Consider the following 19652-nt stretch of genomic DNA (forward strand, 5'->3'; position numbering starts at 1 on the left):
AGTGATCCCAATCAAAATGCAGCATTCTAGAACCCAAAATGAAAAATAGTGTCTACATAGGATAAAAAATACATGGTTTAGCTCAGTAAATGAATTATGGCTATAAACACGGAAGATGCCCCAACCCCCACCTCACCTTTCCAAATATCATTAATGTATTTAATTGAGTTAAACACATGGATATTGAGAAAAGCCGTACAGTCAAGCACTCTCCACACTGGGGGGGGGGGGGGGGGGGGCAATGAGGGCCATGAAGACTGAAAAAAGGCAACTAAAAGGCGATGTTACACTTATTGCTTATACACAGACAGAGACGATAATTAATTTCGTGGCAGCCATAAGACCTTCACCTTACAAAATTTGACATGCACTAAATTTGACAGAAATAAAAAAAGAGAGCTTCAAATCAAACAAAACATGGAAAAAAGTAGTTCCAAAGAGCTCTATCTACAGATCCGGCCTTGGCAATATGCAGCACTGACCAATGCTTTGAATGAGGGAGGACTCTGAGATTTTGGTAAAGAGCTACAATGATGTACAGTAGGAAGGCATTTACCAATGTGACTGTGCCACCAATGTGTAACACGCAAACAGTGAAAGGAAATGCCCTACACAGGCTCAACTGAGTTAGGCTTCTGAGTGTTCCTCTCCAGAAAAGACCAAACCAAAGAATAAATGTTTTCAGGATATTAAGCCAAAAAAGACCAAGAGACTGGCCATCCCATGACTCCATTAGGCTACCTGATATGGCCATACATTGGAACAGACATGAAGAAACGACTTGCAGATAATCTTTTTTTCTTTTTTTTTTTAAATGTACATATTCAGGTAAAAGAGTATTTCAGGAAGACAAGCTTTACAGAGTCCTGCAGCAGTAGACTTTACCCAGTCCAATAGTCCTTCATCCAGATAGAAAGCCCTCCTCTAATGGCCCAAATGAGTTGAGCCCAATACTTCCTCCCCCCTCAGCCTCCCTTCATCCACACAGACCTTCTAAACGTGCCTTTTGCCATGAATTCACAAGTATGTGCGAACCGTCCAGATTCGTTAAGTGTGAATGTTGTCTGTTTGCTTTATCACACTGTGATGAGTAATACAGTATATATTTCATTACTTCTTTTTTTGTATTATTTTCCTTGTTTTCTTGTGTTATGAACAAAGAAAGTCATCTTTGCATAATTCCAGTCACTCCTCTTTAAGACTGTATCCTGTGTTCTGGGAAGGTCCTCAGGAACAGCACAGCTGCCAGGCTTCTAAAAGAGGAGAAACGCCCGCTGCTACATGTCTCCCACTCCCCACACTCAACTTGTGTTTTTCTGACGCTTCTCCATCAAACCACAACAATGTGTCTTCGTTATTAATAGTATTATTATTATCACCACCTCTTAAACTTTTTTTTTCCTTTTTCGTTTCTTTTTAAATATTGTTGTAACTGAAGTCAACCTCGAGTTGTCAGGTCAGGGGTTAATGTAGAGGGAGGTCAGACCCTTCTACGCGGTGTTTGACTTGCCCAGTTCCTCCCTGATAGCTGCAAATAGAGAGACAGAGGGATCAGTGAACTGCATTGACACAAAAATACATTTTACACTACATTTGAGCTGCAAAACTCTTCAGACATTCAGACACATCGTATGCCTGTGTCTTCTATTACAACTGAATACATTTTGTGGAAAAAGTCAAGAAACCAGTTACCAGAAATGGCATCAAGTGAATTGGACTTTTTTGGCAAGCTTACAGGGTGTCTAATCACACACCTTAACTTACAGTTAGAGGGGACTTTTAATGAGGCTTACCATCAATCAGCTCTTCTTTCAGCTTGGTGAGTTCCTTCCTCATTTCATCTAGGATGTCCTGCAAGAAAGGATTTCAGAACAGGAAAATGAGCAACAGATTAGTTCAAGCTGAAAGAGGCTTCATCTGAAATCAGGAGATCATGAACCACAAAGCCCTCTAAAAATACAGACTCCTTGATAGTTGCTACATTTTAGACAATTCACATCTCAAAGTAAGCCAAATTACAGGAGTTTTAAGATGAAGAGATTTACACTTGTAGGGATTTCCTTAGCTTCATTTCTGATTATTTTTGTCTCTCGCTATGACTCAATTCCATTTCCTGCTGCTGCAATACCAAACCTGTTTGTATTCTCCAGTCAGAGCTGGTTTTACATGTTCTGTTCTACTGAAATAGCCCGTGAACAGGTGAATCTATTATTTTCCATACATTCATCCATCTGGAGTGTCCCCTCCAATTTCCTTCATCAATAGCTCTAAAATTACCCAACGTGCACTGCTGTTGGTTCAATTACAGACACTGCACCGTTCTGGTGCATATGCTTCACGCTCTCCAAGGACTTCCATGTCATTGTTCTAAACAGGCCAAATTAACACTCTTATTTACATCCATGATTTAAGTGCTTTCATTCCTCAGACCTCATCATTAACACCTTCCATTACTGAGTATGAATTCAGCCCTTCAGCATCTTCCCACAGGGGAATGCCTTGCTTTATGACCATTATCAGCATTTCTCCAAACTACTCATACAGACTGACTGGACGCAGTGTCCACATGCATGCCCGGTGCTCCAATACAGCCAAAATAGTAGTAATATTATTCAGTGCAATTATCTCAAAGCTAATACACTGATGGATTAAGCTACGTGGAAAAAAATACTCCCAGAGCACTAGGCAACAAGCAAAATCCCCGGCATCAATGAACCGAGTGCTGCCTGTCTGCCTGAACTCAGGGTGGCCTTGTAAATCCTCCCGCCGTATCAATGAGTCAGTCTTCGCCGTGCATTAATTCCCGGCCCCTTTTCACACACCGCCTGCTGCGTCTGCAGATAGCGAGGGCATGTGGAGAAGCTGCACTTATCTGGGGCAGGGCAGGAGCCCTGGCACTCTCCCTTGCCGGGGACGAGGGAGGGATTGCCCCGGCGCACACACTGCGCTCAATGGACACACCCTCCCTGCTCTCCACACAGCGTAACACAATACCGCTCGCCCGCGGTGTGTCCGGGTGGTGGGCTGTTGCGTTTCTGCAGTTTTGGAGAGGGCACGGCCTGCCCCCCCCCTGTTCTTCATCCTGCACAGATGACGTCTTTACCTGTTTCAATCTGTCGTAGTCGAGACCTTCTGTTGGCACCCCGTTGGCACTTAGGGATCCAGTCGGTGTGGGCGTGGACTTCGGTCTGAGGATGAGAGATGGACATACTGAGAGAGAAGTTTCTCTTCAGTAATCGCTGAAGGGTAACAGAGATAAATGAAAGCCCCATTTCTCCAAACAAGTCACTGCAACATATAACACACAGCACTGCAGTAATGAACTCACCATGACTGCATTAAGCTCTTTGAGGACATCTACGCTACTCTTCAAGCTATCGATGTGCAGCCATTTTTAGTGTCTGAAAATGGCTGCACATCAAAACTAATTAGTAGCTTGAAATCAAAAATACCAGTTCATAAAAGGTTCCAGGGAGACAGTTCATGTGTCTTTAGACCAATTAAATCTAATTTAGCAGTTTCTCTAAATACAGTACAGTACGGTTCTTTATACAGAATAGTACAGACAGAGTCACTTCAGGACACACTTCTTTACCTTTTTGATTGGCTTTTTCTCCTCCCTGCATTAAATGTTACATACATAAAGATAAAGACTCTTTGCATCGCTAATAAGTGATTTGTAAATAGGCACTTTTGCGGGTGATGCATTATGCTCACTAAATCTTCAGTTTTGAGAGCACACTAACTAACTAACCTATTATATCTCTGTCTTATGTTCACATACACAAACCAGACCCAAACCAAACTCCTGGAGTTCCCCAATAACTACAGACTCCTGGAGTTCTGGGATAGTTATACAGCTGTCAAATTACAGGTATATAAATGGCACTCCTAATGCATAACACTGCAGCCATTCCTGGTTTTACTAAAAGCAGGTACTAGAAGTTGTCAGCTAGTGGTACATTAACCTTCTTTTATGTAAACCATTCAATGGCTGAAACTACTATGCACTGGGGGTACTATTTCATGCCATTTGATGCATAACAGTTGTAATTATCCCAGACGTAGATACAAACACTTATGCGGTCGCCTCACAATGGCATCAGGGAAACACAACTCACTGCTGAACACATTGTTAATATAACAACTCCATGACAACCAACACTCCATTACCAAGTGCATTCACTGCCATGGGTACAGAGCTGAGGGGGTGTGGGGGAGGCAGGGAGGGAGGATGCAGAAGGCTTACTGCCAACTGAGACATGCAGACATAATATTGCAGCTTCACACTCATGCACCTCTGCCACTGGAGAAAACTGACAGGAAACCATTGCCAACAAGGTAATCACCCCAGGGGGAGAGAGGCACATAATGCCCTTGTCTTAATATTTGATGATCAGGGATATAAAGTATATGAACATGATAGCTTGCCAGAGAGAAAAGACAACCCAATAGGGTACAAAGGAATGACCTAGTACAACCAGCAGGCCAAGATTTTGAAACTTTTTTGAAACAGATTTTGAAATCCTGTTGTTTTACATAATTCAGATGAGCTGCATTTATGTCTCTGTGGATAAATATGTAAAACATGTGTTCTCATAAATGTTACTTGGCAGAAATGGCTCGTTCTCTGTCAGCGACAGGTCCGTTTGGCTCTTCAGCTGACAGTCAGGCTTTTTTTTAATGGGCAGAAATTAAGCACGCCCATCTGCGCGCTCTGGGAGTGTGGCGTTATCTTGCGGCCCTGCTGGGAGGGAGTTGGCACTGTCACTCTTCAGTGAGACACTCTGTTGCCATGGTAACGTCTCGCTCAGGCAACAGGCCGCTAGGCGGAACCTCCCTCCCGTGTTGTTACCGTCACGTACCCGCTTCTCTAAGCGACACAGCTGAAGAATGGCCAGTTTCTATGAGGCTGAGGCTGCAGCTTCAAAAGGCACATAAACTCTGAAGCCGGCAAACAGGTTGGAAACACTTCCAATAAATGTTTAACAGAGTTTCTGCAGCAAGTTCTTGAAATGTGGTCCTGGCGATTACCTTATTGGCACATTAATAAATAAAAACTGAAATGACAGTAGGAATTGGTAAAAATACATTCAAAATACCATCCCCTCCCCAAAGATCAATTCCAGCACAGCAAGATGTGAGAAAGAGAGATTTACTCTACAGGCTCATATACCTGTTTAACGGATCAGAAACCATCTGATTTCTCCAGGGGGTGTCCCGTCTGTGAGAGCAAAGACACTCGCTGAAAAAAGCCGAGTCCTGGGGCCCCACCCAACACCCCACCCCCCACTTTCATCCAGGACGCCAGCCTTTAACAGCCTAATAAATGTCCTAACGATGGAGCAAACCTAAGATTACTCTCCAAGTTAATCTTCACAACAAAACATGTTGTACCATTTTTAATTCTTCCCCCCACACACATTCTGAAACCCTGTTTAGGAAATGGCAGTTGTAAACACGGCTCGACTCACTGTGACAATCTCTGTACTCAAGAGCTGACGCAAAGTGAATGCAATGGAGTTAAAACTGGAACGTCCATTGGAGGATTGTTGCTACTCCACTGATGCAATTGGAGCAACTTGTAAGCACCTGACAAATTAACGTACCCACCCCTAAAACAATGCCAATGTGCTCCCCTGCTGTGGGATTCTGGTCATTGTAAGTAAATGACATGGCTGGATTCTGAACCCGAACCATAGGGCTCAGCCTGTACACAAAGTGAACGTCGTGCTGACTGAGACACTCAGGACCCAAAGACAAAGTTTTCCAAGCAGGGAAATATATGGAGGACAATATATGAACACATAACCATCTCCATTAACTGCTAACAAGCATTTCATTATATAAAGTTGCATCAAATGTGCGTGTATGAATCACTTCTACACAATGATTTGAGAACTGTGCAGTCATCAGTATAGCACCCGTTTTCCAAGAGTATGTATGACATACTGTACCGGATTAAAATAAAACACCTACTGAAACAGACAGGGACTCAGCAATAAGCCACATGAGTGTGCTTTAGTAATGTTAAACAGCAGGCAGCTGAAGGGCAGCCTTTAATAACAGTAACAATGTGCCGTGCTCTGCTGGAGTCCCAACAGCCAGGTGACGCTATGCGTGCAAGTTGAGTGATTCACATGAAAAATGATTGGTGGCAGAGACTCCAGTTACACCCATATGAGTGTCTGTCCCAAAAGTGATGCATCCAATGGGAAGGAAATGTGTAATGAAAAGCACTACATTTATGCGAATGAAAAAATCGTGAAAAGCCGCATCTGCGCATTTTGCCGTCATTAACTCTTACCTCCCAATGACCGGCGATTTGCTACCATTCATAGTGTTTGCCCGTTCCCAAGGCTTTCTGGGCATATCTAAAATGAAATAAGAACAAAAGAAACAGAGCAATTAGAAGGTCCACATGGTTCTTCATGAAGTTGTTACAAACACAAGCATTAAAAACATAATACAGTTTCACAGAAAATATTTTATGGCAAATATTTGGTTAATAGAGAGGACCATCTCCACCCCTGTTTATATAATATGAAAATGAACAAAGAAGCACGTTCACAACAAAAGAAATACATACTGCAAGTATAGCAATATATATGCTGAGCTTGAGCAAAAGTGTTTCTACTGCCTTCAAGCATTGCCACCTTAACAGAAACTGCTGTAAAAATTGCTGATTAACAGTCCTGACTGAAATGCTCCTCATCAGAACGCCTCCGATCTATGCTCTCTACAGCCTGCATTTGTCCAGCTGTGTGTCCTCAGAGAGAGTGACCCTCACCTGGCGTGTTACACGCAGAGACCTTTGGAGTTGTGGGCTCTGCCTCATCCTGTTGGTAGAGAGGGTACGGGTCAAGGTCAAAGATCAGAGCACTCCAAAGGCAGATAGCCCTTCATACATTTCTCCCCCAGCAACAAACAGCAAAATCAGGTCAATGAGACACAAACTAAGCCCTTGCTCGTGGCAGAGGTTCAGGGTTTCTGATTGTCTCAAGCAACTAGATACACTACTCACTGATACAACTTAACCAATCAAGACGGAGACTACAATCAGCTAGAACTGAACCTAATACACTTAACCAGGACACCTGTCAGTAATATTATTGAGTAGAGTATGCAGGTATTCCTGTTGCTAGGTGCCAAGCAGCCCTTAGAAGTCAGAGAAAACTGACAGAGCCCAGTTTTGGCCCACTGGGTACTCACGGTTTTGTCTTTCTGTTCTGGTTCTGGGGATGATCCCTTTTCTGCAATTCTTCTCCTGCATGGAGGCAAAGAGCACAAAACTCAGTGCAACAGTCCGGCACAGTACAGCACCACGAGTATGCTCAGCTGTGAATACTGTATGTTCACCAAGTCTAAACACATGCAAATAAAGGTAACTTTGCACTACTGCACACCCAGATCATAAGGTGTGTGTTATCGCATGCAACGCTGAGAAAGCACTACTACGGAGTCCTGTTTCTTTAACCTAGGATTATCATTAACTTGTGTTCATTCAGCAGGCCTTTCCCTAACATTTTTTGTGGACTACATGTCCCCCCCCCTCTCAGACAGGGAAGCTTGAGCGTAATGTCACCTCCTGGCCAGCAGGGCGCTCATCTCCTCCATAAGGCCCCCGCCGCCAGGGAGTGGGCCGTTTCCACGGGACGCGTCGCCCTTGGCACCAGCAGCAGCTGCGGCCCCCGATGCGTCATCGTTCTGAAGTGCAGACAGACCCATTAGTTAAGTATCTGTACTCGTCTTACACGTGTTGTTTTGACCTCCAAGGTTTGAATTCTGTTTACACCACTCTATTTATCCTTGTTATAGATTAATTTGTTATTATAAATTATGTCTGGCTGAAGACTTGCAGCCATGGAACTGTCAAAGGACACAACAAATTACCTGCTACATATTTATTCAACTAATTTCATTTTACAGCAAGAGAAAAATATTTGAGTTAAAGCTGGCATACCTCAGTACACAACTGACTTAAGCAGTCCCACAAGTTCTGGGAACACGTTCACATTTTTATAAAAAAAAAAAAAAAGGATATTCTCAAGAAAGATACCTTGAATTTCTAGAGCTCAGTATTAACTCTTTACATTCCTGATTACCTCAAACAAGTATAATCAGAAGATGTTAATGAAGGAACATAAAGGTTAGTTTTGTGCTATCATTCTTCGCTGTATTCCTCTCACCCTTGGCACTTTCCGTAGTTTGGCTCCAGCGAGGGCGGCGGCCAATCCAGCGAGGGGCCGGTTCTCCTCGGGACTTGGAGATGGAGCGAACAGCCCAGAGGGGAGGGGTGGAGCTGGGGGAGGAGGTGGAGTAGGAGGAGGGGCCTGACCTGGAGGGGGAGGGGGAGGGCCAGGTGGGGGAGGTGGGCCCGTCGGGGTGAGCGAGGGAGGGAGTGGGGGAGGGGGAGGGGGAGGGGGGCCAGGAGGGGGTGGCGGCCCGGCAGTGGGGGTCACAGTGGAGCCGGGAGGGAGAGGGGGTGGGGGAGGAGGAGCAGGTGGCCCCTGCGCTGTATCTGTTAGGGGCAAAAAAAGGAGAAAAATCAAGCTGTCAGCACCAAGCTCAGGAAACATTTCAGGGAGTGCTGTGTCAGGAGTCTGACTACATAAGCCAAATTTAACAAAAGCACACAAATGTTCAGGTTTCTAAAACATTCTTTAGGAAATGAGAGTGATTGACTTCATTGTACAAAAAACAGTTAAGTAAAAATAGCTATCACTATGCCTACTGGTCTGTGAATGTCATTTTTAAATTTTCATGTAAAAATATCAGGTAATCGGTTTGCTGGAAACATCACCGTGTCAGCCCACATCAGAGCCCCTCCCCCAATGCAATCACACGTAATAAAGCATATTAGTGTAGAGTCCAGAGTTATGGCAACATTTAGGGCCTCAATGTAACTATCTGAAAGGAAAACAGCATCAACTTCACAACTAAATCTATACTGGCTCCTCCAGCTGACACAAAATAAAACAGGCAGGAAAAGCAGACTCACTTGCTCTGCTGAAGCTACCCACATCCCGTATTCCTCCACCCCCCACCCCCCCTCCCCATGCATTGACATTTTGAGGGATGAATTACGGTGAGGATTCAGTGCTGATCCTAATTAGCCATCACACTGCAGACACAAGATGTGATCAATAGGCCTTGATGGAAAGCGAACATATTGAACATGGTCCATGAACGATGAACTGTGTCATCAAGCCAACACTGACAGTGGACTGACAACGTGACAAGGGCTACCATGGAACCAGTGCTTTGAATGCCATCCACAGGAACAGTGACCACTGATGATCGAAGGGTCAGCGTTACGATCGTTAACGCTGCCACGAGGGGGTTAACGTCAACCCTAATGTTCATCTTCCATTTCAAAGCCATTCATGCACAATGTGAAACTGTTTGACATTCCAGTGATGTTTTCCCACCAAAAACAATGGTGTCATGTAGTTGGTTGATATGGGGTCATGCTACTGCAGGGGACTGTAAATACTATTAACAGGAAATTCATGAATGAACTACTAGTTGCTCATAATGCATTTAAGATTAGAAGAGAAATTACTGAAAGCATTCTAATCTGGCACTAATCTTAAGATATAGTAAAAATATGTGAATAAAAGAACTTCAGTTCACTTCATTACCTGTGTATTCTGCCCATGGGTAGCCAATATGTGACCACCAAGAAACAGACCAATGCAATTAGAGCTTTTATGTTTTTGTGTTGACCATCTCTAAAAACAATATCCCTATTATAGCATCTTATTATCAAAATATTGAACAGAGATACGAGCATGGAATGAGAATATTTGAAGTTTGAGTTCCTTTTACTCATAAACAAAAAAGCTCAAATCTCAGTAGAGTGGAATGAAATTCCTACAGTCCTTCGGACACATTTCCTAAAGCAACCAGACCTTACCCATCAGTTTATGGATGCGGATAAGCAGTGTTAAGGACAGAAAAGCAACTGCCACGTCTGTCACTCTGCTCCTGACCCCGGAGCAATAACCTGACTGCTGCAGTTTCCCAGAGAGAACACACTTAGAGGTTTGATTGATAGGAGCTTTCACTCCAATCAACAGACACATAAAGTAATGACTCACAGATACAAAGCCACTGTAATACAATACAGTAGCCTTGGCTCTTATATGTTGATGAACATGTCTACACAGTACACTGGAGGTAAAAATTTATAACAAAAGAAAACATGAGTGACTAAAATGGTGAATTGCAGAAAATTAATATGCTTAAACAAATAGGCAAAGGGGAAACAAACAAACAAAACAACAGACAATGAACTATATTTTGCAACATCACTTTGCACAGCTTAGCTTTCTGAAAAAGGGCAGCGTTTTCAGAGAAGCTTGTGAGAGGAAACTGATGTGCTAGAACCGACAAGCCCAAAACACGGTTCTGTTGAAAGCGAACCAGACGATCCGAGCCCAATGGACAACAACAGAAATGAAACCGAGGCAGCCAAACAACAGGAGAGCGAGACATACACTGCGGATGGCGGACGAACGCCTAGCCAACATGTGGAACCATTTTTTCACAGCCTGATACAACAGCCCTGTCGCGCACTCAGCAGAGCCCAGAGTCGCAGATCCAGGCTCCCCCCCCCCCCCAACGAGGGTGCCCCCCTCCCCACGGCTCGCTCAGACCCCGTTAGTGGATTAGTGGAGGAGGCGGAGACAACCGAGAGAGGAGGCCTTACCCGGCTGGGTGGGAGGGTCGGCGGGGTGAGACGCTCCCGGCTCTGGGGCAGAGGAGCAGGCGTCTCCCAGCACAGAGTTTACAGAGTGCTCAGCAAAGGCAGGGGGAGCTGTGGAAGGAGGAGGCAGAAGAGCAGCCTGGGATGAGGGGGAGGACACGAGGGGGGTGGCGGGGGACGTCGGGGACGCCTGGCAGGAGGACGACAGGGACAGCGGGGGCAGCGGCGGAGGGGGCGGAGGGGGCGGCGGCGGTGGGGTCGGGGCTGGCGACAGGATGTGGGGCTGGGGGGACTCCGGGGGCCCGTTGGGGGCGCCGGGCGAAGGGGACGGGGGCTTCTGGGAGAGCGGGCTGGGGGCGGGGATGGCGATGATGGGGCGTGGCCCGGCGGCCTTCCCGGGGGGGCTGCTGATCATGACTGGTGGGGACGGGGGGAGGGGGCTGAAGTTGGTCGCCGACCAGACGACGGACTTGGAGGGCGGGGCCGGAGGTGGTGCCGGGGCAGGGGCTGGGGGCGTGGGCGGGGCGGGCGGGTGCTTGTTAAGAGGCCGGGGTACGGTGGCGTAGTGGGGCAGGACAGGGTGGAAAGCGGAGCCCAGGGACGTGGCGAAGCGGGAAGCGGAGTGACGCAAGGGAGGGGTAGGGGGTGCGGCAGAGGAGGGGGAGGGGGCAGGAGGCACGAAGTTGGGAGTGGAGGGAGAAATTGGCGAGGAGGAAGTCTTCGAGTACTCTGGAGGTGGAGGGTTGTAGAGGGTGCTTTCAAATGCTAAACACACCGGACAACAGGACAGGAGGGAGGAAGCAGTAGCCGTGCACAGGGAAAGTACATAGGACAGCGAGAGAAAGACAGAAAGAGAGAGAGAAAAGAGAGGAGAGAAAAGGGAGCAAATGAAGCAGGAAAACCAACACAGACCACATCTCCTTTTCCTTTCTTCTTTATTCAAATAAAGGACACTACAATTAGTATGAAGGTTAGCTGTTGAAACAAGACCAGAAACCTTCTGTGTAAACAATCTTTAATATGGTGTATATAAAAGTTAGGAAGTTGTTGAACTTCTCTTTGAATTAATGGTCCCACATACACTAACAGCACAATATAATGTTTGTCAAGAGTGAGTTCCTTTAAAGACTCACTGAATGTTGTCATTATTACCGAATGCACACATCAACTTGCATTAACATCTTTGTAGCCCAAAAGAGAAATGCACACCGAACAAAAAGTCAAATCATTCACGTTCACCATGCTACATCGAAGCCCCACTCTCACACAATGACACCAAAGCAAAGCAGATCAACAGAGATTCAGAAAACAGTCGCCATCAATTCTAACGTGGACATGTGGAAGTTATACTTCAATAAAACAGATTTTGGTGCACAACTGCACATCTGGGTACACATTTTGGCACTACCGGCTTCAGATGCAAGGCTGCACACTGCACTGAGCAGACCATCTTTAGCTGAAACTACAACCACCGCCAAGCACACAACATCCTTTACGATCATAAAGTTGTGATATATACCTTACTTGTAATCTGCAATTCACCATACCTCCAGTCTAGTTGACCCATCATGTCCCATCAAAAGGGCCGTAAGAATATGAAAGACTTATTTTGCCTTAATTCCAAAATGGCACATGCCCTCAGACTGCACCAATCCTGAAGAAGAAATGTTACTGTATTTTTATTGTTATTTTAAATCTCTCTCCACAAGTGAAGGAGATCTGACTAACAGGTGCCACTTGCACTGGAATGCAATAAGGCTTTAATATTTAGACTGGATGAGTTATGCGCAACAGCAGGAATAAAAGTTTTAGCATGGGTAACGTGGTGTGTATCAGCATGATGCTGGTTCTTCAAGAGTAGAGAGTAGAGCAGCACAACCCTCCCACCCAGGCCCTTGGTAATTACTGTAAATAATTCAGTGACATATGTATCGTGTTATACAGAAGGAACTCTCAAACTTTGGGCCATTAATACATTTCAGATGAGCTCTGGAGTCTTTGTGCTGGAGCTTTTTGCGTAAAGTTAATACTCTTAAAATTAATTTAGATGCAGTTCCTCCCTCAAACATTGTAATTGAAAATAAATTGCAGCCAAAGCCTGGAAACGAGTACCTCACTGATAGCAGAGGCCCATTCCCTGAGCATTCTGTTCACAATCTGACAACCTCCTTATCCCCCAAAGTGGATGAAAAGAAATATTTTCATTTAAAAACAGTCTTTATAATTAACACAAGAGCGCAAACGGAGTCGTTTGTTCCGGCTGAGAGGAGAACTCTTCTCTCTGGCCATGCTACGAGGGCACAGTTGCCGAATTATGCATGCTCTGGTTTTTTTGGCCGAGTGCTGTTTGTCTTGCCATATGTTTACCGTGGGTCTGAGGTTGCTAATCCTTTGACCCCGCCCTCCTTCTGGTCCACTACCCCTGAAAAGGAGCCTGCGAGAGTCAGGCGACCGGCAGACTCGGGGCCTCCCTGTCACTCATCACCGGCCACGCCTCCAAGCGAGGTTGAACCGCCACTCGCACAGGGGGAAACCCTTTCACTGCACTACATAGACAACGCGTCCCTCGCAGAACCTGCAGTACCCCCCCCCCAACCATTCACCCAAGTGCAAGATGGCATTGTCTCACGGAGTGAGCGCAAGTGCTGTGAGCCTATTCTAATGCATTAGATCTCTCTTCTTAAGCCTGCTGCTTCCCTCCCTTCTTCTTGGCTGATCTCTGATACTCTGGGCCCACGCGGGTCACCGGGCCACAAGCAGGTCACGTTACGCTGGCCGCAGCTTTGTGTTGATCTCAGGGCGGTATAATGGGCAGCGCATAATGGGATTCTCTGGCTCTGAAAGCACAGTCACACCACAGCCCCGTGCACGGATACTCCAGGTCTCGGATCAGCTGGGTGTGAACACAGCTTCCTCCACCAACAGGCCAACTCTGCCACAGCCAACTCCAGATAAAGCCTAACCCTTATTTAGCAGCGTGAGAGAAAGTCTCTTCAGCATCTCTTCCAGCACCAGGCAAACCTCCTCTGAAGTGATATGAAATCTCAACGGTGAGGAGAAACATTAGCTGGAGCTGGAAATAAAGGGCTAATTTCAGACCAATTTCGGAAGGGTTACCTAGGGATACAGCACATTTAGTTAGTAGATGTTCAGAGTTTGTTTGAAAACAAGGAACATCTGTTCTTCTCAAATCTGATTAAGGCTATGGCTAATACATGACAGACTCGAGACAGATGCTGACCGATTAAAGACCTGAGTAAGGAATGTTTCCTTGTTAATGCCTTTCAAATCCCATGTTAGTCATGACGCCCCCTTGCATGTTGCACTTGTTAGGCTCACTAAAGCTTTTGCTGCCAAGCATTAGATCATGAAAAAGTCTCATATCACAAGTGTTAACATATGTAAATAACAGTCAACAAAAAAAATTCATACAGTAACACATCAAAAGATTTTCATTTGGGCAAATACGAGTTCACTTTATAAGTATATACACCATTCCAACCAACAACAGCGCTGAATTTAAAATCAAGCTCATCTGGTGAAATCTTGGGACTTAAAACTCTCCTAGCATCAGCCTTCACCTTCAAAGCCAAACATGGTCAAGTGTAAAAGTGAAATTCACAATTCCATCACAGATTGTGGCATGAAGACAAGCTCCTCCCATATCTCGGAGCAAAGCAGTTCAATGTATTTTTAGCCTCTGACTCAAGCTGCAGATCTGGACCCTCTAATGTGATGCGTTTGGCACTGAACCGTGATGCAGAGCGATGGGGCTCTGCTTACCACAGCCCTGCACTGACGGCAAAACCCCACTCCGCGCCTCAAAAGCTCTCCCCAACTCACCTCTCAAAAAGCCTCTTCCGCCCGGAACACTTCACTGGAAATGTCCCAGTTGTCACCACTGGTCCCAATACAAACCCAGCTTGAGGAAGCAGGCTGCACAGGGTCGTCTTGTCAGTGCGCCCAGAGAACCCCCTTAGACTCCCTCGGCTCTTCCGCCACTCAAGCTGTTGACTAACGAGGACCAATTTGCCAACAGATGGGCAGGAATCAAAAGACATCCAAACCGGGTTATGCTAATGAACGGGGCGAGAGCGCGTAAGAGAGTCCCAGTCTCGGCTTGGGTTCCAATCCCAGCATTACCAACCTCTAACCCTCGCTCGCTAATATATTCGCCTCTGAGCCACTCGGCAATCCCGCGGTCGCCAAACGACTCCTGTTCACCTGTATCCGTCCGGCCCAATCGCCCGGCCCTCCCTGCGCTGCGATTCGCTCGGACACAGAAGCACCGACTCTGAGAGGGAGAGAGAGAGAGCGAGAGAGAGAGGGAAGGATGCTCACCGGCGTTGGACATGCGCCGCCCCCGCTCCCAGTCCATCTGCTCGCGGTCCAGCTGCTCCTGGTGCTCCCTCTCCTGCTTCTCCCGCTCCGCCCTCTCTCGCTCCATCAGCTCTCTCTCGGCACGCTCTCTCTCCTGCTGCTTCTCCCGCTCCAGCTGCTCCTGCTCCAGCCGCTCCCGCTCCAGGCGCTCGCGCTCGGCCTGCTCCCGCTCCGCCCGCTCCCGCTCCGCCCGCTCCCGCTCCTGCCGCTCGCGCTCCAGACGCTCCCTCTCCAGCATCTCCCGCTGCTCGCGCTCCGCCCGCTCCCGCTCCGCCCGTTCGCGCTCCGCCCGCTCCCGCTCCAGCTCCTTCTGACGCTGCAGCTCCTGCAGCTGCCTGCCGGGGGGAGACAACAGGGAGAGGTGCAGAACCAAGTCAGAAACACTTCCATTGCATACACATTTATTCATCTGGCAGACACTTTTACCCAACGTGACTTACATAGAGGCAGTGAGGTAGAGTACAAGACAAGCAAAAAGTCACATAAGGAATTAATAGAAGAAGTGCAGCATGACCAAGTTTCAATAGTCGTTCAGACAAAGTACAAGATAGCTGGTAGAGATAAAAGCGCATGAAACAACAGATCAATTTTTTTTTAATGTTAAAGAAAGCTTACCATACAAGAAATAGCTTTAGTTGGTAGTGTTACAAATATGGGGATGGAGCTTTAAACAAGGTGCCCAGCAATATCAGGATTCACCACCATGCACACCCAGTTATCTGACTCCCATTTCTGTGTCTGAGAGACTATGATCCACCTATGGAAGAATCATATCTACAGACCCATAAACACCTATGCATATTTGATATATTAAACATATAAGACAGCAGGTTTCAATTCTGACGTGAGAGGAATGAGAGACTGGTGAACATCCTCAATAAAGGGAATGCAAATTCTCAATGCAGGCCACAAATCTGAGAAATTCCCCATGGCATTTGCTAAAACACTCACTCAGTGTGTAAACATATGTGGTGGAACAGTATGCATTCCTACAAAAAAATAGCCTTCACTCTGGTTAATTGGTATGCCAGGGATGAAAACCAACCGCAAAAGGCAGGTCATTACAGGTGATGTTTGACAATTCTGGCAGCAGGGTGATGCCAAGCGAAATATTTTGTGAAGCTTCAATTTTACAGGTAATTGTACAAAAACATATCCAACGCTGTAATTAGCATGACAATGCATTGTTGAATTGCACATCCATTCTAGTTTAGCCATGTCTGGGTTTTGGAAACATTCAAATTATGCTGTTCATTTAAAAATATTTTGATATGATAAAAACTTCCCTCAGATTCTTTTTCATTTTTCACGTGCAACTTGGTGAACTGAGTCTTCACCAAAAACCATACTAAACTGTGAACGGATATACAAGGGGTGGCTAGAAAGCAAAAGGAGGTTTCATCACAAAACTCGTTTACAATTCAGACTGAAGGTGGAGCTGTATTGCATGATGCATGAGACCAATTCCTACTGGTACAGTAGAGGCCACTAGGGGGCAGCATGAATCTAAAAGATGAACAACTGCATCACTGCAGAGCCAAGTGTCAGTGACCCTTCTTGTGTTGCTGGCGGGAAGCCTGGCTCTTTCTGCACGTAAGAACTAAGTGATGTTCCTTGTCGGCATCTCTCTGCATCTAATCAAGCTCAGTACGACCTTGTGCACAATGTTACAGCACATGTAACACTGCAGGTCCACATTCACCTCCTTCTGACCTAGCTGAGATAAGTCAAATAGACTGTAGTTTAGGGCCCGTAAGCTCAAAGACGAGTATAAGTACAGACCCAAGGAAAATGATTCTGGACGTATGATGAAGCCCCATGCTGGGACTAAATTCAGTGTAAATATTGGCTTTGTCACTGATCTAGAGGGCAAAATGCAGATAATCACTATTCCAGCCACTAGGGTCAGTGCCATTCAGCACTGTAAACCAAAAGGGACACCACACACACATAGACCTTTCCCATGTGAAAGTGTGGACACTTTTGAATCTGTGTGTGCTTAAGGGGTGAAATACACATATTGAATTGAGCTCTAAGTCTTCAGTTCCACTCTCAGCTTTGAAATCAATGGACGCTTGAGTAAGAGAAGCCCCTGACTGCACACATGCATATGCGTGGGCCCACAGCATCTGACTAACAGTGGCTCATGTGAGCACTATCATGTTAGCTTAGTTTAGACAGTGCTTGACAGCTAAACGCTGTGCCCCAATTGGTCGGGAAGTGACGCTGTATTCTCAGGGTTTAGGGCGCGCAGCATGGGTGAGAGCTGCGAGTGATCTCACTGCGCTGGCTCTAAATGAAGTCACTGGGCTTGGCAAGCTCTGCTCTACGCGCCAAGTCAAACGCTCCTCGGCGGGGGGCCCATGTATCTCAGAACAGAGTCATCAGCACCCCTCCCTCCCTCGCCGCCATCACGCCCCCTCCTTCCATCTGGCCGGGGCGTACCGCACACCTGTCCCTCCACACACAGGAGCCATGATGTCAGGACCGCCCCGCCCCTCCACCTCCCATACATCATCGCCGCTTCCCGTCCTGCAGGCAGGTGCCCAACCTGTCGCCTCATGCCCGCGGGGGGAGGGGAACGGGACGGGGAGGCTCTGCCCCCATCTGCCAACCCCCTGGCGGAGGATGACTTCATTCCGCCTGGAGCGCAAACAAAACCCCCCCGCAACGCACCTTCCGCCCCGCCCGCCACCCACGGTTCGCAGCAGGAGTCGTCTCGTTCCCATGAGCTCATCGCCTCCTGCCGTCCCACAGCCAGCTCCCCACCCCCCGCGCCCCCCAATCAATCACATGCAGCCTTTTACTTTTACATTATGTTTATCCATTTGGCAGACGCTTTTATCCAAAGGGACTTACAAGTGAGGCAGAGTACAACACAAGCGAAAGCCATACACGGAGTGCTGCATAACCAAGTTTCAATAGTTGGCCAGACAAGGTACAAGCTGCCTGGTGCTGCAATAAACCATTACATTTTTTTTTGAAAGGAAAACAGAGTTTAGGACATAAGAAATTGCTTTAGGTGGTACTGATTCTGGTGGTCAGGTGAGTGCAGAAGAGTTGTGTCTTCAGATGTTTCTTAAAAATAGTGAGGGATTCGGCAGAACGGATGAAGCGTGGAAGGTCATTCCACCAACGGGGAACAATGGCAAGAGAAAGTTCACCAAGTCCACCAGACGGCATTCGGTAGCAGAGCGTAGCAGTCGTCAGGGAATATACATGCATTTCCTAAGGATTACGCCTAACATGGCCAGAGCTCTGATTGGATTTCAGCAGAGCAGGGATCTGGTGTGCACATGGCCCAACTCAGTGGGTGCACCCAGGGAAACTGCCTTGCCATTCCTGAAAACCAGTCTTTCAGGCCCCATGCAAAATGATCATTTTGAGATTAGGCCTATGTGTTCATAGAAGAATAACCTCAGATGAGGTCTATTTTTCAAATTAAAGTACTACTGTAATAAGCCAGTCGAGTGATCACGACTGAAATGATTCTGTGCAGTGCACCAAGTTTTATTTCACCACCTCACTATTTTTGCAATATCACATACAGACCAGTCTAGTTTAACTAAGTCTTCTTACAGGGGAGCTTATGCACACCTGTATCACTTCACATCCATGCAGCTCCAACCTGAGGGACAGTCATGTGGGCCAGTTCCCGGTTATGTGATGCAAGCAGAAAGACAGAGTGTTTTTAAGGCAACCTCGCCGTTTCCTCACGGCAGATTCTGGCCGCTGTCTCAGGCAGGCTTCCCCCCAGGCTCCTTTCCTCCTGCCCTCGTTCCTGCGCTCATTACTTCCGTCTGTAAGGTGTCCCCGCGTCCTGGATCCCCGGGGGGGGAACCCCGCACTCCCCACACTCCAATACTTCATTAGGACACCCGGCCTCGGAGCCCGCACGCCGGCCCACTTCCCCAAATCCCCACGGCGCGCGCACGGTTAATTACACGAGCAGGAAGGCGTTCATAATTCAGTTTCACACCGTGCCTCGGGAGAGAGAGCAAGTGCTCACGACGGCCACCGTCCATACAGCGTCGTCATGCACTCAGCGAGGAAAACTTTGGTGACATAACCAGAGCACTGTAAGGACAGCCACTCGTATTCAGTCTGGGTCGAGTTATAAAGGACCATTAACTGTGTTAAAGAGGGCTGCCAGAGAATTACTAGAAAACGTGCCGTCTGAACTGAAACGTTAATAATTTCCTGTGTGTGGTCAAAAGCACACATAATTGGACCACTGCTGAAATTTTGGATCTGATACCAAGATGACTAAGGGTTTATGTTTGGTACTCCCAGGGTGAGTCAGACAAGGCTTAACAGGGCTAAAGTGCAATGCTGATCTAGTAGTGAGTGATCTGTGAGTGGTCAAATGAAGTGTGTGCTGGATGCAGTACAGATCCCTACATCATGAGGTGCAATGCCCCCCCCCCCCCTATAAAAAACCCTCAAGTTTCAATTATCAGTCCTTAACTGAATGATCCAATCTCTACAGGTACAGCTTCATTGTTTAATTAAAGGAGAAATCTCATTTTATCTGTTTTCATAGATCACCGTTCAACCATAA

At 46.7% G+C, this 19652-nt stretch overlaps 1 protein-coding gene across 7 annotated transcripts in view; it reads right to left on the reverse strand.

Moving 5' to 3' along the window:
* Positions 1 to 275: 275 nt before the first annotated feature.
* The window catches only part of enah (ENAH actin regulator), a 100711-nt gene continuing 81334 nt past the window's right edge, over positions 276 to 19652 (reverse strand). For 5 of the 7 annotated variants that reach the window (XM_036549437.1, XM_036549436.1, XM_036549435.1 and 2 more), the window contains 10 exons: positions 15053 to 15426; positions 10715 to 11476; positions 8190 to 8521; positions 7586 to 7707; positions 7213 to 7267; positions 6791 to 6839; positions 6308 to 6374; positions 3104 to 3188; positions 1794 to 1851; positions 276 to 1528 (listed from right to left, as the gene is read on the reverse strand). In XM_036549437.1, the coding sequence (XP_036405330.1) occupies positions 1491 to 1528; positions 1794 to 1851; positions 3104 to 3188; positions 6308 to 6374; positions 6791 to 6839; positions 7213 to 7267; positions 7586 to 7707; positions 8190 to 8521; positions 10715 to 11476; positions 15053 to 15426 (1942 nt within the window). In that variant the 3' untranslated portion in view covers positions 276 to 1490. Of the gene's footprint in view, positions 1529 to 1793; positions 1852 to 3103; positions 3189 to 5176; positions 5225 to 6307; positions 6375 to 6790; positions 6840 to 7212; positions 7268 to 7585; positions 7708 to 8189; positions 8522 to 10714; positions 11477 to 15052; positions 15427 to 19652 lie in introns of all 7 variants that reach the window. The other 2 variants (XM_036549434.1, XM_036549441.1) reach the window with 2 other exon arrangements.

The sequence above is a fragment of the Megalops cyprinoides genome, chromosome 17, assembly GCF_013368585.1.
Source record: "Megalops cyprinoides isolate fMegCyp1 chromosome 17, fMegCyp1.pri, whole genome shotgun sequence".
Taxonomy (NCBI): domain Eukaryota; kingdom Metazoa; phylum Chordata; class Actinopteri; order Elopiformes; family Megalopidae; genus Megalops; species Megalops cyprinoides.